Source organism: Symsagittifera roscoffensis, chromosome 5 (genome assembly GCF_963678635.1).
Source record: "Symsagittifera roscoffensis chromosome 5, txSymRosc1.1, whole genome shotgun sequence".
Lineage (NCBI taxonomy): Eukaryota > Metazoa > Xenacoelomorpha > Acoela > Convolutidae > Symsagittifera > Symsagittifera roscoffensis.
The window spans coordinates 42,742,271-42,768,816 of NC_087066.1; the positions used below are offsets into that span (position 1 = coordinate 42,742,271).

Below are 26,546 nucleotides of genomic sequence, written 5' to 3' on the forward strand. Positions count from 1 at the left end.
GGAGTAATAGTTGGTTGGTGTAATTTGATGCTTTCTCAGAAATGAACGGTTTTCCCCATATAGCCCCCTTTCCATCCTAGATTACAAAACAATTATAGCACCGCCACCGTATTTATTTCGATGGGGCACTATAATGGAAAAAACAGAAAGAAAAAGTTTTTAGCGAACAATTGTTTTTTGATTTAAATCATTTATTACCCTTGCCATAAGCAATGTTATTGCAACTGGGTACTTTTTTTAGCACATTTTGGTCGGGTTCTGCTCATCCGTCTCAAGATCGAGGAACTTCGCTACTTCAACTGGCCTCAACCACAGGTCTGCGGGAGTGAAAGGGGAGTGATTTCTGGGGCAGTTAAAAATGTGGCAATAACTAGTGTGGGGAGACAATAAACAGTAAGAGCAAAGTGGGGAAACTTGGTCTAAGCGGGCGAGGTAGGTGTTTAAGAGCCGACTGTAACCGGACCGAAGTTGGGAAAGCTTACAGCGGGTGGTTCTGGGAAGGGACTGTTCTGAGGGGTCGATGCTAAGAGGTGGAATAGAAATTACTTTTGAGGGAGGGTTTTCTGATAGGAACTTGGTTGTGAGGCTTGCATGGTTTTGTTTTAAAAGGGGATTGTGGTAGTTAAAAACAAAAGTGGAAACTTCTTCTGAGTCGTTAAGATCTAGTGACGGGTTTTGGTCGGCAACCGGGTACTAGACTCTTTTTTTTTTTTACCGTAAATAACTTTGTTCACAGAATTTCAAATATTTATCAATATCAACTGTTGAATATCCACTGATGTGGTAAAAGCATGGTCAGTGTTTTGGTTGCATATATCGTTTTAGAGCAAAAAGAGTTCTTGGAAATTTTCAAAAATTTCAATGCCTAAAGTTTTTGATTGATTATTGGCTCTGGAGATCGTTCGGTATTAATTATCACGGCTTATTTTCCCAATATTTTTTCCTATATATTTTTTGATCTTATGATAATGATTAAATCCGTACAAGTAATTTAAAAAAATTTTCAACTTCACAGAACCTTCTCATTTGAATTGAATAAATTAACGCTGGAAAAAATTTAGAAGAAGTTTTCCTTTTGAACTGTCATCTTGAGCTGACTAGCTCTATTTTTGCTGATAATTTTGTTTTTCCGATGGTTTTGCGTGGCTTAATTTTTTGAAAATAATAAAATGGGATCGTTTTTTATTTTTATTCGAGATTTTCTGGGCTTTTTTGAACCAATCAAAAGTTTGTTTCTAGATTTTGATTTCTTAGTTTTTGGGAGTTTTTTAAAATTAAGTTCCAATTTTTATTTGTTATAATTTTTTTAAATACGCTTATTTGTTTTTGACTCAAATTGATTAAAAAAAGATAAGCAGTTGTTTAAAGATTTTTTTCGGAATTTTTTGTGTTTGGATTTCTTATCTTTGCCGTTTATAAAAGGTTTCATCGATCGTCTTATGAGCAATTTAATGCAGTTACTTGAGTTTGGTCTAAAATTGTTGCTTCTAGATTTTTAAGAGTCGATGAACGTAGTTCAGACTTTTATAAAGGTCGTGATGATTTTTATAGGAAAATCTTAAAAGTTGTTCACGCTCAAATTTGAATTTTTGCTGGAGTTTAATTGTATTATAGTTATCAGGTTGCCCAGCGAAAAAAAGCTACTGATCCAGTTTTCTAAAATTAGGTTAGTTGCATCAAAACAGTGTCAATCATAAACTTTTCTAGAGATTCAAAGAGCTTCAAGGCCATCTGTTTTTTTCTTTTAACTGCGATTTTTATTCAAAAAAAACAATTCTATACTGTTTTTACAGTGTTCTTTTTACTGTTCACTTGCATGTTTTGAGCCTCTTTTGCTACTGTCTGTTGGCTGTTTTTTAAATTTGCTGCTGATTATACGAACTCGCGAATCAGAATTTTTTTGCTTTCTATTTTTTGCGTTGCAAGTGGTGCGACGATCGGCTTAGCCTCCGTGTCTCAATTTCAGTGCTTCTGAAAGTTTCAGTAGCATAGATTAAAGGGGCCATCACTGAAAGTAGAAATGAAGACAAATAAGTCAATAAAGACGCAGATGTATAACTCTAACCACTTCATCAAACTTAACTACAAAGGATACGATGTTTCAAGTTCCATTTCCACCCCATTACAAAAGCGCGAATGGCGCAAAAAAAAGATTTTTGTTTCGATAGTTATAAATTTTCGGTAGAAATTGGAAACAACTATTGAAAATTACCTATTGAAAATACAACCTATTGATCTTCCAGTTTTCTGTACTTGAGCTTGCTTTATGAAAGAAGTGTCGATCATAGACTATTATCAAATTTCAGAGGTTCAATATATATTTTGTTTTCTTCGAAATTCGAAAGTTTCAGAAAAGTCAGTTTTTTCTTCTTGATATGTTGAAACTTTGCCAACTGTTTGTTGGCTATGTTTTATAATTTGGATTGTGAGAGAAATTCCCTTTTCTGTCAGTTTTTCATGTGCTCATCTGTTGAAAAACAGCATGTGCTCGTCTGGTGAATGGTTATGCTTTTTTAGTTTCTTTTCATGGCAATAGAGCTTCTTATCAAGTCAATGGAGCTTTATATATGGAGAACACTTTTTTTTACCATTGAGAAGTCACACTTTTCTGTGTCAAATTTTTTTGTGCAGTTTGTATAAAGAGTTGAGCTAAGTTAGGTATCTTCTAACTGCATGAGCTATATCCACAGAACTGAATAAATAAATTTTTAAAAATAAATAAAACAAATAAATCATAAAGAAATTTATAAAAATTGAAGTGTCGAGAAAAACCCGTTTGAAGTTTTTGATTTGTGGTCTAATTTCGAGTGAATAAGGTGAGCGAGCAGCAGGCTCAACTTTTTTTTCAAATAAAAGTATTTACCCCAAATAATCATCAAAATGAGTGGGGTCATTTCTCATATTAAACACCTTTCAGTCCTGGTTCGAACGACAAAAAGTTCGAAGTTTTCAAAAAATTGCCCCAGTATCGAGAAAAACTGGTTTGAAATTTTTGATAGTTACTCTATTGTCCCATTTGCCTATTTTAGTATGACTGTCGAATATTCCCAAGTTTAAGATTTTTATTCAGACCCGTTTATCACACCACGCAGAAAATACAACAATAGTTTGAAAAAAATCATACGTACTTTTTTAAGAATATGATTGGAACATTCTATACTACTTGCACAGCAACCGGCTATACTTTTTACTGTTTAGAAATAATTATAAACGGGACCGATGAAAACAATTTTTTTTTTGTCGGTACTTCAATGTCATTACTTGAACGGTACCACTGGATACACGAAATCACCGGCCCAATAACGCGATACTTTTCTTTCAGGTGTATAGATGTCTGAGGTACGAGCTCGGCTAAATGGAGAAGCTCACTATGCCATAGTTTGTACAGACTGCAGTGTAGATTGCGTAATACCTTTCGATTTATTTCAAGAATTGGGATACGATGAATGCGACGTTATTCCCATCAATGGTCGCATCCGTTCTTCTGCAAAAGTTTACACTATGGGGCTCACAAAAAGATCCTTTACTTTGGAGTTACAGCCTTTTAGACGATACGATAATGCGTTTGAGGTGCGGCCGTTTGTTATCAATGGACCGCATGCCCGTTTTGCAATAAGCTCTGATCTTGTTGATGAATATGATTTGGAGAATGACCGCAGGTCAAAATTGTACTTGCCCGATGGAAAGGAACTGGATTTGCATTTTGTCTGCTTTCCTTCAAAATTTCAATACGATAATGAAGGCTGTGTTGTTGTTTATGTCGATGGATCTTGCCATGGTGAGAAAGTTTCTTTAATTTTTTTTTGAAAGATGAATCCGATTTTCGGTCGACTTTATCTTCCTTAAGTGCAAAAGAACGAAGTGATTTTTTAGGTCTTGATTATTAAGGTTCAGTGAACGTAGTTCAGACTCTTGTACAGGTCGTGATGATTTTTTTTCAGGATAAGTCTTAAAATTTGTGCACACTCAAATTTGATCTTTCGCGGCTTGACTTTTGGTTGCTTTTAAGTTCAATTCATTATCTTTGTTAATAAAATCAATAATCAAAAAGCAAAAGTGTAAAGATCACAAAAAACGTGATTGACTTTTAGTTTCGAAAAGGCGATTTTAATTTTCAGATTTCCTAGCGGAATTTACCAATTGATCCAGTTTTCTCAACTTGGGTTATTTTATCAAAAAAGTCACAATCAAAAAATGTTCTCAAAATTCAAAGAGCTTCAAGACCATTAATTTGTTCTTTGAAAATCGAAAATTGTATTTTTTCAAAAAGTCATTTTTTTTCTGTTTCCTTGCGTTCATTGTGACTCTTTACCAACAGTCTGTTGGCTACTTTTTTTTTCAGCAAAATTCTTATAGTTGTTTTTCGCTCAATTTTGACTTTTCGCTGTTTGACTCTGATTTATTTACATGGAATCAAATTTGGAGACGAAAATTTGTTGAAAGGTTAAATTTTTTCGCATTTGGCTTTCTCTACGTGAATAAGTTTACATTATGTTTTTAACGGGAAGACAATTTGCGTTGAGTCCCACCGTACTTCTCGCGAACAACTCTGATATTTTAATCTGCTATTATTGTATTGTATCACAAGTGGAGCAAGCTATGCCTCGCTTATGTATTACAACACGCTCATCGAATCCTGTTCATTGACTTTTTCTCTTGGGCAACAGCCAATTTTTTCAGGTTGAATATTTATGAAGATTTTAACGCCGCTTAATTTTTTTCCACTTCCTATTTTTCGGTCAGCTCGTTCATATCATTTTTTTCTAAGGTTCAATCTAAACCGCTTTTTGAAAATTTCGGCCTTTTCGACACTGTTAGCTTAGTTTTCACGAGCTTCCCAATTTTTATTCGGTTTCACTGATTTTAATCTATAAGTGTGGCTTCAGAGTTTTTTTCGTGATACTTAGAACTTTTTTGTACTTTTTCCGGCCATTGAAAATGGGGCGGAACTTTGTATTGCGGTATGTTTTTTATTTTTGTTTTCCATAAAAAATCAGGGAACGTAGTTAATCATCGGAATGGGGTCGAGTAATATATCATATAAAAGCCCTTTCAGACGTGATTCGAACATAAAAAAATTCGGAATTTTTTGTCCCTGTGTCGAGAAAAATTGGTATGAAATCTTTGATCGAATAACTCTTGTTGTGGAAATTTAAATTTTCCTACAGTTTTGTGGTAATTTTTCAAATTTTACCCTAAAGAAAATGAGTTTTTGATGTTAAGTTTTGCGCTTAATGGACAAAAAAATTTATACAAAAAAAAAATTAAAATTTTGATCAAAAAATTTGAAAAATAAATTATTTTTCCTTATTTTTGAAGACAAATGTCGATCATGCCTAATTCTACGCGATCGTATAAACCTCTAATCGCTCCGCGCAATAAAAATGACATTAATTTGAAACGTTTTTTCTGTTTATACTTAAAATTTTGGAAAATGTGCCCTTTTTACCCTTTTGATAACCGATTTCGTCATTTTTCAGATTGCAAGCAGTCTTAAGCTCCGCTTCGCCTCTGCATCAAATTTAAATTATTTTAGGCAACGGTCATGGCAATGCACGAGCTGGTGTTGGAGTGTTTTGGGGTAAAAACCACGCAATGAATGTGAGCCGACCGGCTAAGAGGGCGACAAATAACGCGGCCGAACTCGAGTCTGTCATCATTTCTGTTCGACAGGGTGAACAAGAGGCTATTTTGGACGATCTACTTGTGCTAAGTGACTCGGAATATACGGTGAATTGCGTGAACAGAGGTATCCGAGAGTGGAAATCGAATGACTGGACTTTGAGATCTGGAGCTAGAGCTAAGAATGTTGATTTACTGAAAGAACTGGATCATTTGAGGAGGCTGAATAAGAATTGGAGACTTAGATATGTCCCCGCACATCAGGATGTATTTGGCAATGAAATGGCCGATTACTTGGCTAACGAGGGTGCGAAAAGGTTCATTGTGGCTCATTGGTAATTGATTTTAATTCAATTAGTTGTGAACCTGTTAAAAAAATTGTGTTCTATAATATGAAAAATAGTACCCATTTGAAAGGAGATAAACCAAAAATAATTTATGAATGTTTGGAATCGGGTCAGCTTCTGATTTCGAAAGAAATTGTTTGTTTTAACTTTCTGAGAAGCATAACAGTTCGATTGGAACTTCTATACAGGGTTTCTTTGCTGCAGTATAAACTTAATTTATTTAGAGATGGAAGTTATACATCGAAATTTATTTTGTTGAATTATTTTTTCTTTCACCATAAATGTAGTCAAGCTTGGGTAGGCATTAGGCTCAAATTCTGTTATTTAATCGCAAATAGTTTCTACAAAATCAAGTAGGGTTAGTAATCGATAGTTGTATTTTCAATTTCAGATTGGAACATGGTTGAGATTTTAATTAAGCCGGCCCAACGGCTCTTAAGTTGACGTCAAGAAATCCTAAGACCTAGCCAGGCATGGATACTAGACCTAAAACATCGCGTGGAATCCCGGCTTATGGGAGTGCAGCGGGATTCAAACCACCTTCATCGGCTTCAGGAGGTTAGAAATAGAAATTTTCATCTCCAAAACCGGCCCAACACAGACCATTTTTTTTGAATGGTTATTGAATCTTTTGAAATTTAAAACGAACAGATCAGGATACTGTGACAATAGTACAATTTTCCAACCGCAATGATTGAAATAAATTAATTTTACCTTGAATGTTTTGGAAAAATTGTTTTTTCCCCTAAATGTTTTGTTATTTTTTCGGTAAACATGCGATTTAGTTAAGTAAAAACTTCAAAAATGAGAGCTTAAAAGTTTACAAATTGCAGCATAATTAATTTTTAGTTCAGTATTTCATCGTTTCTTTTTTAAATTTTGTGTCATTTTGGTCAGAATTTTTCCTGTTTTCAGATGAAATGACACTAAATTAACAAATGACTAATTTTTCTCGACTGTTCTTTTTCTGTAATCAGACTCACGGCCATTCTCGCTTCAATTTTAAACCTGTCAGTTTTCCTTGTCATTTAGTCTGAAGGATAGACATTTCGAACCAACTTTCTTGCCTGGCTGTGAGACGCAATGGCAGTTTCTTCCCACTTTGTGAATTGTTCGGAACAATATTTATCTCAAAATTTAGATCAAAGTAATTTCGAGAATGTCAGATAAACAACGAACACTGACCATCTAATTCTGCGTTAGTCATTTGAATGTCGTTTTCAAGGTAGCCGTCTTTCTACGGATGAGCTACTGAGACGGGCCAGTGGTCACTTGAAAGAGGGAGGACCGGCTCGTGGATCGGCTGAACTGGCGACTGGGGGTGGCAACTTCAGAGTGACTTCGTCCTACGATCCTGCCGGAAAAGTCAGATCCAGCACTGAGGTAATTTGCTGTACGAGATCCCAAAGTAGCTGAGTAGTTGATCTTACTGGTTAGTTGTAAAGAGTAGCAACTTCATGAACCTAAAAATAACTGTTTTATGGTAAGTTTGCTGAATTCCGAAATAGCTTCTCAATGAACTTTGTCATTTTTGCGAGAGACTCAAATGTTAAACAGATGTTCGCTATTAGTCCAGCAATGCCTTGCTTTTTGTTCTCACCACCCACAGAGCTGAGAGGATCTATGGCAAAAGGTGTGTATTTTTCCGCACTCTGAGGGAATTGAGTGTACACGGTTAGAGACTTTTTTTGCGTTTTTCAGTCTGAAAAAATGTGTACTTAACCAATTGTCAACTTAGGTGTAAGAAAGGATAGTTTTTATAGTTTTCGTTGAATTTTCTACAATTCTCGTGATGAAAATAGCTTAAAGTCTACAAACTAACAAATGTCAGAACATTTCGCAAGGGCAAAAACTACCCTCAGAGACAACCTCCATTTGATCTGAATTAAACTAACAACAGAAGGAGAACAGTTTGTTTGTTTGACAATTGAATTGTTTTCAGGAAATAAACTCTAGGGTGTTTGTCTCTGGATTTTGTATTGTAATGACGTTTTGTCATGAGCTAGTGATAAACTTCACTTTGTAATTTTGATATTCCTTTTTTGTTGTTTCACTATGTATATATTAGAAAGTTTTGCTGTCTCTATATATAATTGATTGCTCTGTAGACATACCTCAACAACTTATCTCGGAAAGCTTCGAAGGCGTCGCAAGACATCAGCGACGAGGAAGTTAAAAGGAAAGCGAAGGGCAAGAAAAAACCACGCGGTCGAGTTTCCTCATATGATAGTGATGAAAAATTGCACTCTGAGGGAGACACTAGTTCCAGCACTACCATCGGCAAGGGAGGTGCTAGCTTCCTGAAGAAGAAACCGGCGCCACAGAAGAAAGCGCCGTCCAATGGTAACAATATGCTGAGAAGTTTTCTTTCAGCTGGGATTTTTTAAAAGCAGAATAGGGTGTTTTGAGCGCTTTAAAACTCGGAAAATTATGAAACAGATTGCAAAATGTCAAAAATTTGCCATTCCATTACGCAATTATTAAATCTTTTTCACATATTTGAAAATATATATATATATATATATATGTAACTAAAAAGCATGATTCTGACATTGATGTGTTAGCAGATGAGAAATTGACAGCAAAAGCAGGGAAACCATTTGAGTCGTCTGGGTTAATGAGCAGCTCGGACGAGCAAAGCGAAATAGTGAGAAGGAATGTCGTTAGAGGTAATTGAGAATAATTCAGAGTGATAACAGGAATACAATTAGTATAACAAACACAATGTTCTTGCCTTAAATATTAATGCTTATTGATCGAATAGTTTAAGTTTTCTGGTTGTCAATACCCTTGCGATAAGCAAGAGTACTGCAATCGAGTACGAGACTTTTTTTCCCGTAAACAACTGTGTCGACACAGGACTCTTCATCTGGACTCATTTCCTTCAATCCTCACTTGACAACCAAATTACGGCTTCTAATATGCTACTATGCACCGGTAAAGTGCGTATTAGTATTTTAAATAGCTGGTCCTTTTCAGATTTTTTTGTTTTTTAACTTACCAACTCGATTTGCTAAAATTTCTTTTTAAATTATTCTGTTTTTCGTTTTCGTAGATTTCGAACTTTTTTATTGGCTTAGTGGCCTCATATTCTGCTGGTAAGTGGCCTCATATTCAACTAGCTAATTTTTTCTTGAGCGTATGTTTTGAAAGCAAGGAGGACTCAATAACATTTTCTTAATCTTAAATTTTTTGAATTTTTTTCGGCTTTTTTTATTTTCCTTTTTTTCGGTTTAATAGTTTTCGGTCTATAATATATCGGTTTAGTGGCCTCCTATTGCGTCGTTCGAGGAGAGATTTTTTTCGTGTGTGTTTCGAGGGTGAGAAGGGCTTAATAACCTTTTATTGGTCTTAAAATTTTCGATTTTTTTCAATTGTTTTTTTTTCTCTTTTTTTTGGCCTAAAATATTTCGTTTTGTATTATATCGTCTCAGTAGCCTCATATTGTTTCATTTGACCTAAAAATAAACTTTTGTTCTGTGTGTGTTGAGGTTGAGAGGAATTTACTAATTTTTTATAAATCTTGAATTTTTTTCAGCTTAAAGGGTTTCTGCTAATGCATGTTCGGCTTTATTGCAGCTTGTAAGTTTTTATGGTTATTTTTTTAACGTTTTTGTTGAATTTGATAGATCTAGTTTTTTTGACATTTTTGTTTTTTTTTCTACATTGTTTTTCTTTGTTTTGTATCGCAAGTGGTGCGAAGCTCAGATTCGCCTCCGTGTTGAGTTTTTGAGTGCTTGAACCTTCTCCGATGAACTTCTTGATAAAACCTTCTCGGTTATTTATCAAATGTCCATTAAAGGTAGTGAAGACACTTATATAGAACAAGGTGATTTTTTCCATTTTTTTCAGGAAAATTTTATTATAACTACAGAAGTACAATCATCTATTATATATTTAAATGCGGGCTTCACTATCTCGCCGTGTTTAAGCTTTTTCAACGTATTATTTTTGCATGCTTAAGCTATATCGTATATTGCAATGGTTAAGTTTTTTTTCGATTTTCCAATTTGATCTTAGTGGTTATTTCACCGAGTTTAAATTAAGCAGCCCAATATCGAATTAGGGGTTGCGAATTTGGCCTCCAATTTTGAATGCCCGAATCATTTTAGTTAACGAGATAAGACGATTTTGAGATTTTTTCAAAAATTTTCAGAAATTTCTAACAAAATATTTTACAAAACTTGAATTTCCCAACCTTGTAGTTGGGTGCTGTCAGAAAACTCCAAGGAGTTAAAAATCTTGCGTCCAAATAGGGCTGTTCAAATCCTTGTAGTTTTCGAGATATGACGTTTTTTGAGATTTTTTCAAAAAAATTTCAGAAAACTTAAATTAATTTTTTTCCGCAAAATCTGAAAATCCCAACCATGTAGTTGGGTCATGTCAGAGTGCTCTCAAAGATTGCGAATCTTGCCTCCAAATATGACTGCTCAATTTTTTGTAGTTTTCGAGATGTGAAGTTTTTTGTGATTTTTTCGATATTTTCAGAAAGTTTAAATTAATTATTTTTCGAAATTTGAAATTCCCAACGCTATAGTTCGGTGTTGTCAGGGTTCTCTAAAGAGTTGCAAATCTTGCTAAATGTGACTGCTTAACGCGACTTCTCAAATGCTTTTAGTTTCCGAGATGTGACGTTTTTTGATTTTTTCAAAACTTCTCAAAGAACTTCTACAAAGAAATTCAAAAAGTTTGAAACTACTAACTTGATGAAGATACAACCTTATTGTCAGCGTACACGCAGGCGTCTCAAATCTTGCCTCTTAATATGAATGCTCAATTCTTTTTAGTTTCCGAGATAAGACGTTTTTTCAATTTTTTTTTTCGGTAAACTTAGGTTTAAAAAATTCACAATATTTTGAATTCCTAGCCCTATAGAAGGGTGCTCTCAGGGACTCTCAGTGTTTGCAAATCTGGCCTCCAAATTTCTCCATGGGCCATTAAGTTTTCGAGATGACGCTTTTAAAATGGTAATTAAAAAAAATTAAAAAGTTCGAAATTACCAACAATGTAATTGGGTGCAGTCTGAGTACACAAAGTTTGCAGATGTTGTTTCCAATATATGCGGTTTTTCATGAGTTGTCGAAAAATTTCGAAGCACCGGAGATGCGTTAAACGCTAGTATAAGTTAATGTCTATGTAAATGTATATAAGTGTTTAAGCTTCTTTTGGAGTTTTTAAGAGTAATGAACGTAGTGAGTACTCTTATATAGGTCTTGCTGATTTTTTTTTCAGGAGAAGGTCTTAAATTTTGTTCACGCTCCTTTTTGATTTTTCGCGGTCTAACTTGTGGTTTCTTTTTAATTTCAGTGCATTTCAATTGTTAAAAGGAAGGCGAACTCCACAATCGAACAGCAAAAGTGTAAAGGGCACGAAAAGCGTGATTTGTTTCTGATTTCGAAAATGAAAATTAATTATCAGATTTCCCAACGAAATAAAAGTTTTACGTATTGATCCAGTTTTCTCAAATTGGGTTAATTTTAACAAAAAAGTGTCCATCATAAATTGTTTTACAAATTTAAAGAGCTTCAATGCCACGAAAGTGCAAATGGTACGGAAAAACGTAAAATGACTTTTAGTTTCTTGAGTGGATTTTTCGTGCGGAATAAAAATATTACCTATTAATCCAGTTTTCTCAATTATGGTTAATTTTATCCAGAAAAATGTCATTCATAAATGGTTCCTAAATTTGAAAACTCTGGAGGCTACAAAGCTTTTTTCCAACTCGAAATTCGAAAACTTTCAAAAAAATAAAGTCAAGTGTTTTATCTTTTCAGGCTCCTTGACTTCATTTTTACACTTTGTTAATTGTCTCTTAACTTTGGTTTTAAGGAAAACTTTAGGTGTTATTTTAGTTATTTAGGTCGTGGTTTTATTCTTCAATTTACTTCAGGAAAAAGTCTGAAAAGTAGTTCACACTCAGTTTTGATTTTTCGCAGTTTGGTTTTTGATTTCTGTTGAAATTCATTTGCTAAATGGCGTGAAAAAATGTTAAATGATTTTCAATTTCAAAAGTGGATTATAATTTTTAGAATTCCCAGCGGAATATGAAATTACCTATTGATCCAGTTTTCTTCTTTTTTTCCAGGAACGTGAATGCTTTTTTTGTTCATTATTGAATGACTGCCTGTGTTCGGTTTATATTTGCTGAGAACTATCCGGTTGATCAAAACCTGGGGTCTACTACCGCCCTCTCCCCCTTCCCCTTAAACTATGTATACATCAATTTCACGGCGTTGTTAATGATGTTACGAGAATATATATGAAGACAAATAGTTTTTGTAATTGCCAATTTTCCTACCACGTGAAAAATGTAGAAAATATGAGAAATTGCTAGTGGAGGATAATGTTGACAATCTGAGGACATGATCTTACAGGGTCTATTGGAATTAAAAAGTTTCCTTTCAACCTTTCATTCCTGTAGTAGGTTATGAAATTAAAGTGAAGTGTCTTTGATCATAGGAACTGGTCAGAAGCCAGTTAAGATAGCTCAGCCCTCGCCGGAAAAGAGTGACGATAAGAGTATTGACATCAACATGCTTCTCAAAGATGAACTGTCAATGGACAATTCTTCAACTTCCAGAAAGGTAGCTGATCGAGATCGCACTTAGTGTTTTTCAACGGCTGACTCCAAAAATATTTGGAAATTGACTGTTGAACACTGCTCAATTAATGTCATTAACGACATATTGTGATGTTTTGATTCTCTAAGTGCTGCAAAACAAATCAATTACTTTTAAATATGAAATGTCATCATTTTTTGAAATTTATATATTTAGAGACTTACAATAAATCGGCAATCCAATGTCGACCAGGTGAGTGAGTTAAACTAAAAGCTAAGAGTCCACGAGTTTTTCGTTGTCTTCGGTGATTCATCATTGCTTGTCAGTTGGTCTTATCTCATTTGAGTTGCTTATCTATCTACATCGCCCATCATTAGCTGCCCATTGTTTCTCATCTTTTGCTCGTCAAACTTGAAGCAGTTATTTATTCGATGTTTCAGTTTTTGCACATAATAAATGTGTTAATTGAATATTTTTTCCGGTGTTATATTGGAGAAAACTTGATCGCGAGAAATCGCTTCTTCAGTCGGACTCATAGTTCTCATGGTAGACGCTCTGTTCTCTATAATGTACCCAAGTATTTAATAGCCCGACCAACTATCTGCCGCGGAAGCCGAATGAGTAGAATTTTGAGAGGAATTGAAAACTTTTCATTCGAACAGACTTCTACTTTAACGCGTTTAAATGAAAAAAAAAAAAATTTAAAATGAGTTTAAAGCCAAATGAAATGGTAGAAATGAAGATATGATGATGATGGTATACTGTTGTTGTAAAAGTTTGTGTGATCATTTTGTGGTTTTTGAAAGATTCTTCTAGTATTACATGGTCGTGCCTTGAATCGATTTACTGTCTCATTGAGTGTTTTTATTTTGTCATTTAAGGATCTGGACGAAGAGTATGACCAATTCGATATGGACTCCCCTCCGAAGACTCCAGTGTCGGCCAGAAAGGTACCATAAAAGCCAATTATCTGAAATCGAGTCAACATAATCTGTATTTTGTAAACGAAGCTCTTCGAAGATAATATAAATTGTCATAAATAATGAGCTATTGAGAGACTGAAGCACTTTCGAGTGCTGAATGAACCAATACAGCTCGAGGACAAATAGAACATGAAAGGACAATCTTTTAAACCTGAAAGTCTGAGAGTCACTTTCCGAATGACTGAGAATTCATTTTTGTGACGACGCTTGAATTTGGAATGCTAAATTTTGGTTGAATTTGGCTGAATTTTGCTTGTAGGAAGTGCGTTTTTCCACTCAACTGAGCATCGCGAGTGGCGAAGACAACATGAGTGTGGTTGAGTCAGTCATGGACACTGAGTCCATACAAGCTGACTTCGCTTCCAATCTGCAGCCAACACCAGGTGCATCCTCGTCATCAGTGCAGTTAGGAGTGGGTGGGGCGTCTGTGGGCAAGAGTGCTAACTTGTTCCAGGATTCGGGTAAATGCAAACAGCGTTTAAATATTAAAAAAGTTGCATGAAGGCATGAACTGATGATATTAAGCAATCTTTTCCTAACCGTTACTGAACTTAATTTGAGGTACAAGTTTAATTGTGTTCTAATGCTCTTGAAATCACTTAAATTTAAAAGATTTTATCAGAAGGCCAGCAGCACTGAATGGCACCGAAACGTCAGCATATTCAATACGGCCTGTCTTCTAGCCTGAATGTGTCATGGATCTAGTTTTGTTATATCTACCCTCAACTTATGAAAAAGATAAAATGCTCAGGCTCATAATTTGACATCATTTAAAAAGTAGCATGGGGAAAACACAAATGTTTAATGAGTTTCCATATGGGCTAGAGATGGTGAATAAGATACAATAAATTAGATAATGTGAGATTATACATTACGGAATTTTAAAATTTACAGGTTCCGAGAAATCGGAAACAGGAAGCTCAGGTATTTTAAATGTATAACCTTTGTTTATCACAATCTTTTAGTGCACTGTTCATGTCTTATGTTTTTTTCCTGTTTTATTTTGATTTTGTTGAATGATTTGAGTTTTGTCCAAGATTTTGTGGGACTGGTGTTTATTTTCATACAAACGAATACTTAGGAGTCGGCTGGTTCTGTTAAATTGAGAGGTTTCTTGGTATTGAAGAAATTACTATAATAATGAGCGGTTTTAGCAAAAGTTTCATCCTCAAAATTTTTTCAAGTGTTTTTTTTTCAAGATTCGTTTTCAGTTTAGTTTTCGAATTGGATGTCGTTTTGCTCTGCAGTAGCGCCCTTCAGTTTCAGTTGAAAAATAATATGTAGTATTTAGAGTTATTACTCGAATTCAAAATATTCTTAATGATTTAATGCTCCTTAGTTGGGTTTCTTTACTTCTAAATTTTAAGATTTTTAATGTCAATTGAAAGATTAGCCGGCTGCTGTGAAAGTAGCACAAAATATTCGAAGTACAGCTATCATTGCCGAAAATCATGATTAATCGTTTTCAAAGTTTCTATTCTAATTTCATTTTTTCCATTTAATTTTTCCATGAAAGTTATCAGACGACACTTCAATTGCGAAATTCAAAATTAATTCACGTTTGATATTTTTGCGACTGTGTGCTGTATTCTCATCTATTTTTGTGAGATTGTTCTTATGATTTAAGTTTTCAATTGCTTACACAATCGGAGCTTCAGGTAAAACTACGAAGTAGTTTTTTTTTCCAACCGAAGTCGCAAATAAAAGTTCTCATTTGGTGGAACTTTTGGCATGTTTCCAATCATAGGTAATTTAATTGCATATGTTGCTGCTTTGTTTTTGGCTAGTGTACGTTTTTTTCTAAGTTACCGTGGCGCAGATGCGAGGACGAGAGACTCCTTATCTGCAGGTTTGAGATTCAAATCCGGAACACTTCTGCTGCATAGCATCGGTAATTCAATAGCAACTGATGTTTCATTGTTAGCTACTGTCAGTAAATTTTCAAGAGCTCTTGGAGCAGATGCGAGAACGTGAGAATTCAAGTCTTTGTGTTGGAGCATCGATTCCGGCACATTGCAAAAGTTTTGTTTTTCAAGGTTTCTTTACCTTTTCTTTTAATTTTCTTAGTTTTTGTCTTTTTAAACTTTTTTAACCATTTTCTCGCGTATGTTTGCAAAGTGCAGATTCGTCTCTGAGTTTAAATTGCCTTAAATGCTCATTACTGCTGAAAATGTTTGTCAGAAAACCAAAAAGTGTTTTGAAATTTATTGCTTTCTTGTAAAATATATAAATCAAACTATTCATGCAGCAAGTGCCGTAATAGAATGCTGAATAAACTATGTGCACTAGCAGCAACGCTTTTTATAGCATTTTTTACAATGGAGTTCGCAAATTATTTGGCTAAAATTCTTTTAAATTTATATGTACTGTGTAGTTTATATGTAGTTTTATTCAGATCGAAACTAAGTTTTTTTTTGTTAATTTCGCATATGTTTTGACTATCAAATGTGCATTTTTTTAAAAAAGATTATGAGATTAAATTTCATGGGTCCCCCATATTTACGTTTTTGATATCAATTTATTTTGATAAATAATGCTAGACATTGTTAAAGAGTCGGTGAACGTAGTGCACACTCTTATATAGGTCGTAATGATTTTTTTTTTCGTTTTTTTTTCAGTTAAAATTTATTCAGGAGGATAAAGTTAACTTTTTCGGGGTTTGATTTTTGATTTCTTTTCGTGTTGGTTCATTTCATTTGTTCGAAGGAAGGAAAACTCCCCTATCGAACAGCAAAAGTGTAAAGGCCACGAAAAACTTGATCGATTTGTTTCAATTTTTGTTATCAGATTTCCCAGCGAAATGAAAAATTTACGTATTGACCCAGTTTTATAAATTTAGGTTAGTTCCACCAAAAAATGTCAATCATAAAAAATTCTGGAAATTCAAAGAGTTTTACGGACATCTTTTTTTCGAACTTTTGATTTTTTCCTAAAAGAAACAAGTCAGAATTTTGTTCTCTTAGTTATTTGAAATTAGGTTTTTCGTTTTTAAGGGTGCTTTTATTTATATATAAAAAAGAGTTCTCCTTATAAAAGCAGAGGTGAAAATTATCATGATGAATAAAAGAGAAATTAACTGTCGATTTTGTGACTAGATCTGGAGATGGAAGTGAACCTGGGTATTGAGGATATTCTCCCGGCTACTGTGAAACCGGACAAGACCTTACCCGACTCAGCCAGCGAGGAAGATCCATTCGACGCCTTGGGTCAGAATCTACTAGGTAACCCTAACTTTATTCAAAATGGGGTTTTTCTGTGCAATTTTTTTCTTTTGGTCAGAATTTTCGAAGTGTCTTGATTATAAATTTTAATAGATATCAATGAACTTTCGGTTGCCAACTCTGATGAGCCTCCTAAGCCAGTCGCTAGAACAAAAACCAAACGACAGTCGAGATCAGCTAGAAGGTTACCTCGTCTCTCGTCCTTCCGAACATCCAGTCGAAGTTCCACGACTAGTGCGAGTGAAGATGACGTAGTCGAAGAGATAGTTTCGGAAAACGAAGTGTCCTCGGCAACCGAAAAGAGTGTTAGTTCGCATGGGGAACAGCTTCTCGCAGCTGGGAAACTGCCAGAGACGAAAGGAAGACTGCTGATTATGGACAATGAGGAGTCCGAACAGAAAAATGACAGGGGAAAAAGCAAAAAGGTATAATAGTTATCGAATTTGAAAGTAAATCTGGGCTCTTATCCATTTTCCCCTACATTTGAATTTCAATTTTGGAAAACTAACTTTACGTCATAATGTAATCAAATTTGGCATGGTGAACAAATTAATTATTGTGAAAACATTTGTTCTTCATTCCTTACTTCGTAAAAGCATGCATGCAGCCGTAATTACACGTAGGACAGCTGAAAACTTAAAGTGGAAAAGAGCCCAAATCCGGTTAAGTTGCGCATCTTAATTAAATTACGAATCTGAAGTTGCTTTTTTATTGTCTTACTCTGATTGGTCTTTATCGACAGAAAGTTGAAAAGAAAACTTTTTTAGCAGTGTGCATTAGTCTCAATAATTGTATTAGGAGTCGACGAGCATTGTTCAGACTCTGATTACAGTTGGGAAAGTAAGAGTCGTGTAATCGAGAACTATACTTTTTTTTCGTAATCAATTTTTCAACTTCTTTATTATTACACTTGCGTTGCAAAGTGTATTAGTACGAACTTTCCTTTTTTCCAACCTAAGTCGCAAACAAAAGTGGTACTTTAAGTGGCATTTTCGAATCGGTAGGCTGCGGTAGCAGTATAATGTCATGTGCTTTGAAATTTCATTAGTAAAAAGTAAACACAGCTGATGCATTTTATATTAATCAAATGAACCGAAAAAAGTTTGTTTCAAACAACATACAATGATAAAAAGAGCTCGATTTCAAGAAATTATCCAACTCAATGTATCTCGTATTTTTTTTAAATGCCTAATATATACATAATTTGGCCTTATGTTTTCCAATTTATAACATGCAAAGTTGTGTCTTTTTGTATTTGGTGCTACTTTTGCTGCATCGAATTAGCAATTTATTAGAATATGTAGCTGCGTTATTGGTGGCTATTTTTTGGGGATTCTAAGCGTCCATAGCTGAATGGTTAGTGCGTGAGACTCAAATTTGCTAGGTCGCAGATTCGAATCCGACACGTAGCCGAGTTTTTGCTGTTTCGAGGCTTATTTCTACTTTTCTTATTTGACTTGATAGAGATGCTTTTTGATCGTGTTCTCTCAAGTGTTTGCGAAGCAGAGCTTCGCCTCTGTCGAATTTTCCCAACTTCCAGGTTCCTTAGCGCTTGAGCTAGAAGTAACGCCGCTGTCTTTGAACCCAAATGTCCAGGGTTCGAGTCAGGAAAAGTTCAGGCTCAATTACTTTTTCGCAGTTAGAATTTTGCTTTTTGTTATATGGAAGGCAAACGCTACTATCACCAAAAGTGTGAAGGTAACGAAAAACGTGATTGACTTCTAGTTTCGATTTTGGAAAGCATAATAAAAGTTTTACCTATTGATCCAGTTTTCTCAATTTGGATTAGTTTTATCAAAAAAGTGTCTATCATAAATTATTCTAGAAATTTAAAGAGCATTAAATCCGTCTATTTTTTGAAGTTCGAAAGTTCGTTTTTTTCAAAAATCAAGTTTGTAATTTTTCTGTTTTCTTGCGTTCATTGACTTTTCCAACTGTCTGTTGGGTTCGTTTTTTTCCTAAACCAATTCAATTTCATTTGTTGAGGGATGTTAAATTAGGCTCTCCAATTAAGAAAGCGGAAAAAGCTCAAAAAAGCATAAATGACGTTTAGTTCGAGAAGGGATGCCCAAGTTTTTTCACACGAAGTTATGAACTTCGGAATAATAAAATTTTTGATTTGTCGACCTTTTTGTGAATATTCTTGAATTATCTCGAAAACTAACCGCCCAACCCTGAGACTGTGGGTTCAATCTAAAGAACGCGTTGTGGAAGTTTTTTTGCTTACTACTACGCTTAATTTTTTTTGACACAACAAGTTATGACCCCGAAAGAGTCAAACTTTTGGTTTTTTGATCGTTTTCCGTAACTTGTTGCATGAAACTTCTACATCAGCGGATACAACCAATTTTTTTTAGCAAAAAGCTATGATTCTCGGGAATTTTAAGTTTTTGATTTGTTGACCGTTTCTTGGGACTATTCTCGATAACTATCCTGCCAAATCTGATATCATTTGGTTAATCGAAACAACATGTTGTTGAAAACTTACCTTAAAAGTTTCTAAGAATTTGTTTAGAAAAAAATATGGCCTTCAAGAAAGTTTTTTTGGAAAGTTTTGACTTTACTCGAAAACTACCGTACCAATTTTAAGGTTAAGTGTTTAATCGATAAGTTCGGTTTTGGGAGTATGTTTTACTTTTGACCGTTTTTCTTGAAACTTTTTCAATTATCAAATCCGAGATAAGAAGTTTAATCGGAAGAACCGGTTGCGATAAGTTTTTTACCCGTATTTTTCCCACCCATGTTATGTCCTTCAGAAGGTTCCAATATCTCAAAAACTTTCACTCTACTCATTTGTTTTAGTAGGAAACAACTACGGTTTTAGGCAATGATCAATTTTTGAAATAAAGCATTTCATCCCACATCAGTATAAGTTCAAAAAATATCAAACACGTACCTCCGGCCTTAGATGGGACCCTAGTTGTCTTTTAGCGAGACTTACAAAAATATATTTTCACCTACTTTTTTTCAACAGTTTTCATTTGTTTCAGCTGATGTTCTTTTATGTTGGTGTTGTATCGCAAGTGGTGCCAAGCTCCGTTTCGCCTCTGTGTGTTGATGAGTTTTTTTCCAGGAAAAGTCTTAAAATGTTCTAATATGTACAGATATGCATTCATACATTTTAATGCAATTATGAATGCCCTAGTGTATGTACACTTTTTGAGCTCAATGCTAGTTCATTGGCTGAAAGGCATCCAATTGGCGCTCTTCAATTACAAAAAAAAAGAAAATGGTTGGGAAAAAATTGATCGATTTCTACTTTCGAAAGTAGAACTCAGTTTGAAGATTTCCCAGTGGAATAAAAACTTAACCTAACAGTCCAGTTTTCTCAAATTGAGTTGATTTTATCAAAAATCTGCAATAAATTTTTCTTGAAAACCAAAGAGCTTGAAGGCCATAAATTTTTTTTTTATTGAAGTTGGAAAGTTGAAGGTTTTTGAATAAACAAGTCAGTTTTTTGTTTCTTTGCGTTCCTTGACTTTTTCCAACTGTCTGTTGGCTATGTTTCATTTTGCAGGTTGACAAAACAGAAAAGGTAGCTGTGGAAGATGCTTATGACGACAGTCGAAGAGAATCCATGGTGTCAATGTACTCTCAAGATTCTTTCGACGATGTATCGACCACTGAGCCTCCTTACTCGGATCAAGACCAAGCATAGTAATTATGTTTTTATTTTTGAAATACACATAGAATGATTGAAGGAAACAATGCTTCCTTTAGCAGATCGACGTAAAAATGTCACATCAGTTAGCTAATATAAAGAGTTTTGTTTGATTTTTTAAGGTCGAAAGACAATTTGTTTTGGTTTTAGCGACAGTGAGTCGGACATAACTCTTCCAGAGAACCAGGAAAAACTCCTGGACGAGGTCAAAGCGGTTAAACGACATGACTCCAGTGGTGCTTCTGTTACGTCATACGACAGCGATAGTGATGTAACCACCTCTTTTCCTTCCTACACTAACGCGGAGAGTAAGAAAGAGAGTAACCGGAAACATAAATCGCCCCGAAGTCGTGAACAGGAAACAAAGATGAAAGGTGTTCACGTGGATAGTAAAGCCGGTCACGTCACAGTAGGGCAGGAATATTTTGCGGAGAGGGAAACTGAAACTTCAATAGGTAAGTTGGTCAGAGTTGAACAAAAAAGGGAATGGCCTTATTGAGAAGGCTACATTGGTTTTTATTCGCGGAGAAACTCAACTGCAATTTGATGCGAGAAGGCTACATCACGTTTTGGAACTTTGAAGGCTGAAAAACCTTCAGTAAAATATTTTTTTATCGATTTTTGTTTGGAAAAGTAAGTTGTGTTTGTTTTTTAGTAAGTTATGTGTTTGTTTTTTAGATCGAGTGTTCCATCAAATTGTCACAATTCAGCCGAAATCAATTGCTTCGATGGTAGTCGAAAAAGAAACCATAGAGTGTATGTAATCTTAATCTTTATTTTTCCAAGAATTTTGGTATTTTTTTGTTATATGAACCAAAATGATTTCTTTTTTGGTATTTAGAAAACTTTGTCATGGCTCTTGAATCTGATTAAGAGAAAAAAATTACTCAAAAGGAAGCCTGATTTTTTCAAAGAAAACCATTTTAAGCCTTCTGGTAAATTGAGGGCTTTAAAACAGAAAAGACCCAGCTGTTATTAGAAGCAGTGCTTTACTAACTCAGTTTTCCCATTTAGCCATGACTAGTTATAATCCCTCAGCGGTTGCGTTGACGACTTTCATGAGCAACCATCTGAAGGCTACGAGAACTTTCATCGAGAACACAAGAAAGCTCCACGAACAATATCAGAAACTTCTCATTCCTACTTATCACTACACTTCCTTAGAAGACACAAAACAGGTATCGTATAGTGGTAGATATTATGTCAGCAATTTTGTTTTGAATTTTTAGCAGTTCTTTTATTTTGAAGAATTGTCTGTTATTTTTACTTTGCCTAAATGTGTTAAGTTTAAAGAGTGGTTGAACGTAGATGATTTTTTTTGTTTTTTCTCGACTGGTTGTGCTAAAATTAGTTCGCGCTCAAATTTTCAGCGGTTTGTTTTCTGCTTTCTTTTTAAGTTCAGTTATTTTCTCTTGCTCAAAGGAAGGCAAACTCCACTAGCGAACAGCAAAAGTGTAAATTTCACGAAAAATGCAATCGGCTTCTAATTTCGAAAGTGGATTTTAGTTTTCAGACTTTCAGCGGATTTTTTTTTACCTATCGTAATTAATGAATTCAGGTTTTAGAGTAGTGAACGTTGTGAAGACTCTTATATAGGTCTTGCTGATTTTTTTATAAAAGTTTATTTGGCTTCAACTGTTTCAATTTATATGTTTTGGCTTATTATGATTATTATCCTTGCGATCAGCAAGGGTATTGCAATCGGGTACTAGACTTTTTTCCCCGTAAAAAACTTTGTTCACAAGATGAGCTCCAATTTCAAAATTTCCTCTTTCAGCACTTTGCACGTTTACAATCTGGAGTTATTGTGCCTAGAGTTAATGCGTTATTGGATCTACTGGTTAAAAATTTCGGCCCAATTTTTGTCGGTTTATTTGCCAGATGTTTTTTGGAAATTTCTATTCAATTGGTTATTAAATTTATTTCGAAGAAAGTAAGACAATGAAAGGTTTTTTTCATACCTGTTTTTCAATACGCTTTTGTATACTGGCTAAAACTTTCAGTTTGAAAAGAAAAAAAAACTTTTAAGCGAATGGTCAAGATAAGAAATGGTGAATTTAAGTTAAGTTCATAGTGAATCCAAATTTCTTTGCGTTTCCTGCACTTATGCTCTGGTGATAACGAATGCGCCTGGGACGGCAAAGTTCCTGGTTTTGAATCCTCTAGGACCTTTTTTCAAACAGGAAATAATCTGTTTCAAACAAAAATTGTCTTTTACCTTAGAGTTGCTCCTAGTGTTCTGATGTACCTCTGTTAGTATTTTTTTAACCTGACTTCGTATGTTTTTTTTCGCTCAAAAAATTCATTCTGCCCAAATGATTTTGGACTTTTTGTTTGGCTTGGTGACCTTATTTTGAGTAGTTTCATTTTAAGCATATTTTTTATGCTGAACTCTGTGCCGCGCAAACTGCTGAAAATCTTAATAGAAGTTATAGTTCAAGTTTTTAATTGCAACAGTTCTTTTTTCTTTTTTTTGGCTTGATATATTTCGGCCTATATTATATCGGTTTATTGGTCTGATATAGCGTCTTTCGACGAGCGAAAAAAATTGGTTGTGCGTGTACATGCTTTAAGAGTGAGGGGGACTAAATAAATTCTTAATAGTCTTCTAATAGTTTTTTGAATTTTTGTCGGCTTTTTTCCCTTTTTGGGGTGTAATAGGTTTCGACCTATAATATATTGGCTTAGTAGCCTCAAATTGTTTCATTTGACGAGCAAATGAAGTTTTGCGGGATAGGGGCACTCATTATTTTTTCATAAGTCTTAAGCTATGGTTTTTTCCGGCTGACAAGGTTTCTACCAAGGTATTTTCGTCTTTGTTACCGCTGGGTAAATTATTTACCGATGCTAATTTCACGTTTTATTCTCTTAGCATATTTTTGTTTCAAAACTAGCCTTATTCATTTTGATCGATCTAGTTTTTTTTGACATTTTCGAAATTTGTTTTTGATTTTTTTCTTGTATCGCAAGTGGTGCGAAGCTCAGCTTCGCCTCTGTGTTGAAAATATACAAAACGGCTAAGAGCTGAAATGGAGGTACTCAAAAAAAATAGCAAGCTCATAAAAGGTGCGGTTCAGAGTCTGTCTTGTTGCAGTTTAAGCAAGGACAGACCATTTTAGCGCACATTCGGCTTTTTTCGTGATCTAAATTTGCGTTAAATCAAGGGAAAAGTAGAATTTCATGCTATGTTTTTTGGAGTGGGAAGCATAAAAATTTAAATTTTCAAGTTTTCATTGCAAAAAATTTGTTTGAGACTCAACATGCGTTGACATAATCTTTGTTGGATGACTTTTCGCACGTTTCTTGTTCAACACCAGCAATTATGTTTCTGGACGTATTTTCTCCAATTAAACATAATTCAGACAAAACTTTGATTTTTTTTTTCAGTTTTATTTAAGTTAGTGGCTATTCTATGATTGCTTTTCTGCTAGCAATGTTTGTGCGAACAAAGCGCCGCTTCGCCTCTGTAATATAAATTCAAATTCAAGGTTCATTCTGCTTAAGACGGGTTCCAGGCTTGGGGTACGTTTCCAGTCGGGATCTGTTTTGTTAAGCAAACTAAAAAATGTTGGCTATTTTATACCATCTGCTTGTTTTTGTCTGCTTAATTCCCGAACCGGGGAGGATTTAGGGGGAGAGAGACTCCCCCTCTGGGGTTCGAACCCTCACAAACCAAAGGAATTTATGACATCCGTTTCCAGCTGACCAGCACTAAATAGTTCTAAAGGCGCCGTTGGCGCCAATATATACTAACTTTGAAGGGGAGCGCGCGCCGGTAAAACGGAAATTTTGGCTCAAATTTTTCCAACCGCAAAACGGAATTTTGACCTGTGACCTGTTTTTTTTTTCAAAAATTTGCCTGCACCACAACTTTTTATCAAAAAACGATTTTTGAACGGTGTTCTGGGAGCGCTCGGAAAACCAATTTGGGGTCGACCTAAATAAAGGTCGACCAAATTTTTTGAAAGTGTGGCTTCTTACTAGAATTTTTTTATGTTGCACAACTGTTTTCCAAATTTTTTTTCGACATTTTTTGAATTTTGTTTGTTTTTCATGTCTTTTTTGTTTTTAATCATTTTTGTATCGCAAGTGAGGCGAAGCTTAGCTTTGCCTCGGTGTCTCAAGTTGAGATGATTTATCGATGAAATGTCAATCACGAATTGTTCTCTATGTTCAAAGAGCTTTAAGGACATGTATTTCTATCTTCAAAAGCTGAAGTTTTTCAAAAAAACGCAAGTTTCTTTGTTTCCTCTCGTTCATTGACGCTTTTCCAACTGTATGTTGGCAATTTTTGTTAATGCCGTTTATGCTTTGGAAAGGTAAGGTGGCTTATAGGAGCGGATGTCAAGTAATTACCTTATTGACAGAAAAAGTGTTAGTTCTTGAGTGAGTATGGATGCTCATCTGGTAACTGTCAAGGCAAGAGGACTCTTTTTCAGTTTTACACTTCTTGCATAGAATTGCAATTTATAAAATTCTTTAAAAGTTGTTTAAATTAATGTTTTAAATATCTGTTGACACTGACACGTTTTAGTGCAGTTTAGAAAATCAAAAGTCATTTTACTAAAGGTTTAAAATATTATGTTTAAGAGACGATCAACGTAGTTCAGACTCTTATATAGGTCGTGATGATTTTTTTGTTGTTTTTTGTCAGAAAAAGTCTTAAAATGCTCTATTAACAAAATAAGTGCATTCATACTTGTGAATGCATTAATGAATGCCCTTAGGAAAGCTGAATTGGCGCAAAAACGTGATCGAATTCTACGATATAAATTATGTTGCAATTTATTTTGCGAAATTCGGGCCTGAGATGTTAACCCAAAACCAATAATTTTGGCTTTTTTAGATAACCATTATAGCAAAATGAGTGTCTTAAGTAGCCGAACAAAGTTGAGAAGACTATGATCTCTAAAGTTTTGAGCCAGACGTTTTAAAATTGTTTTCAAATAAAAGTTTGGCATTTTATGTTGTAATAATGACATTTTTTGCCTTTCAAACGAAAATAATTTTAGTTAAAAATAATTTTGAAAGATTATACTCTTCTTCAACTTGTAATTCACTTCAATCTAGACGTTCACTTTAATCTAGTTTTATCAGCTATTAATTCAGTAGTTCCCGTGTAACTCTTAATTGACTAAAAAAAGGCAAAAATGATCGGTTTGAGCCAGAATTTCTTTTAAAAATTAGCAAATAATTATGTTGAAATTCTAAGCAAGTATACTCTTTAAAGTTTTTTATCTAAAGAAAAATGAATTTGAGAAAATTGCGTTTTAATTTTCAAGCTTCATTTGTTTCGTCCGGATAATTTAAATCAGCATTGTAGTTTTGAAAGTGGAATTAATTTATAGATTTCTTAGCGGAAGGGAAATTTTACCTAATATTGCAGTTTTTCTCAAATTGGGTTAGCTTATCAAAAACGTGCCAATCATAAATTGCTTTTGAAATTCAAAGAACTTTAGGGACATAATTTTTTTCTTTGAAATTTGAAAGTTGAAGTTTTTTCAAAAAAACAAGTCCATTTTTTTTTCGTTTGTCTGCGGCACAAAACTTTTTTCGTGACCGGCGTCACGAACTGTTATAATATATGTACGAAAACTGATAATTTATTAATTTTCAGGTCATCAAAGAAAGAAAAGAGAAACAGAGAAGACTTAGTTTAGAAGAATCAATTGACCGAGTGGAGCAGCAAATGGGAAAGTCTTTCTCTGAGAAGAAACGAAAGAAAATCAGGGAAAAAATCAAACTACTGCAAACTCAGAGAGAAGGACCGCACATCGAGCTTGAACATTAGTGCTTAGTTTTTTATTGTATATATGTCCAAATTTGTAAGTTCAACAATTGTACAAAATCTTATACATAGAATAAATTATCCGCAAATAATTCTTTCAAGTTTCCTTCAAATACTTCGTTTTGAGAAGGGTTTTATTGAAGAAGCAAAAAAAAACTCCCTAAAACTTTGGTAGAATCGGAAGTCTTACCAATTTAATTTCAAATGCAAAGTCAAAATTTATTTTGAATGATTCTTAACGGGGCAGAAAATTTATATATTAATGAAGTGAATACGCTTATTTAGGACGTGCGCAGAAGCGGATCTTGAGGGGATTTTTTTCACTTTTTGAATTTGATTAAATGTTCGCAAAGTGATCAGCGCA

The 26,546-nt window shown here is 34.4% G+C and overlaps 2 protein-coding genes across 4 annotated transcripts in view; both read left to right on the forward strand.

The window, feature by feature from the left end:
* Positions 1-26,262, forward strand: part of LOC134846278 (histone-lysine N-methyltransferase, H3 lysine-79 specific-like) — a 257,501-nt gene extending 231,239 nt beyond the window's left edge. The window contains exons 2-16 of one of the 3 annotated variants that reach the window (XM_063863561.1): positions 6,359-6,527; positions 7,195-7,352; positions 8,078-8,312; positions 8,534-8,638; positions 12,429-12,553; positions 12,746-12,781; positions 13,411-13,479; positions 13,772-13,973; positions 16,608-16,733; positions 16,827-17,158; positions 20,251-20,390; positions 20,545-20,849; positions 21,073-21,150; positions 21,409-21,572; positions 26,012-26,262. In XM_063863561.1, coding sequence (XP_063719631.1) covers positions 6,443-6,527; positions 7,195-7,352; positions 8,078-8,312; positions 8,534-8,638; positions 12,429-12,553; positions 12,746-12,781; positions 13,411-13,479; positions 13,772-13,973; positions 16,608-16,733; positions 16,827-17,158; positions 20,251-20,390; positions 20,545-20,849; positions 21,073-21,150; positions 21,409-21,572; positions 26,012-26,185 — 2,334 coding nt within the window. In that variant the 5' untranslated portion in view covers positions 6,359-6,442 and the 3' untranslated portion in view covers positions 26,186-26,262. The remainder of the gene's footprint in view (positions 1-6,358; positions 6,528-7,194; positions 7,353-8,077; positions 8,313-8,533; positions 8,639-12,428; positions 12,554-12,745; positions 12,782-13,410; positions 13,480-13,771; positions 13,974-16,607; positions 16,734-16,826; positions 17,159-20,250; positions 20,391-20,544; positions 20,850-21,072; positions 21,151-21,408; positions 21,573-26,011) is intronic. The other 2 variants (XM_063863562.1, XM_063863563.1) reach the window with 2 other exon arrangements.
* Positions 5,596-5,961, forward strand: LOC134846735 (uncharacterized). Its single transcript, XM_063864122.1, has one exon. It carries the CDS (start codon positions 5,596-5,598, stop codon positions 5,959-5,961), a length of 366 nt encoding a protein of 121 aa, XP_063720192.1.
* Positions 26,263-26,546: the final 284 nt, after the last annotated feature.

Excerpts from the sequence above, each read along its gene's own strand:
- LOC134846735 (XM_063864122.1), top strand. The coding sequence starts at position 5,596 with ATGAATGTGAGCCGACCGGCTAAGAGGGCGACAAATAACGCGGCCGAA.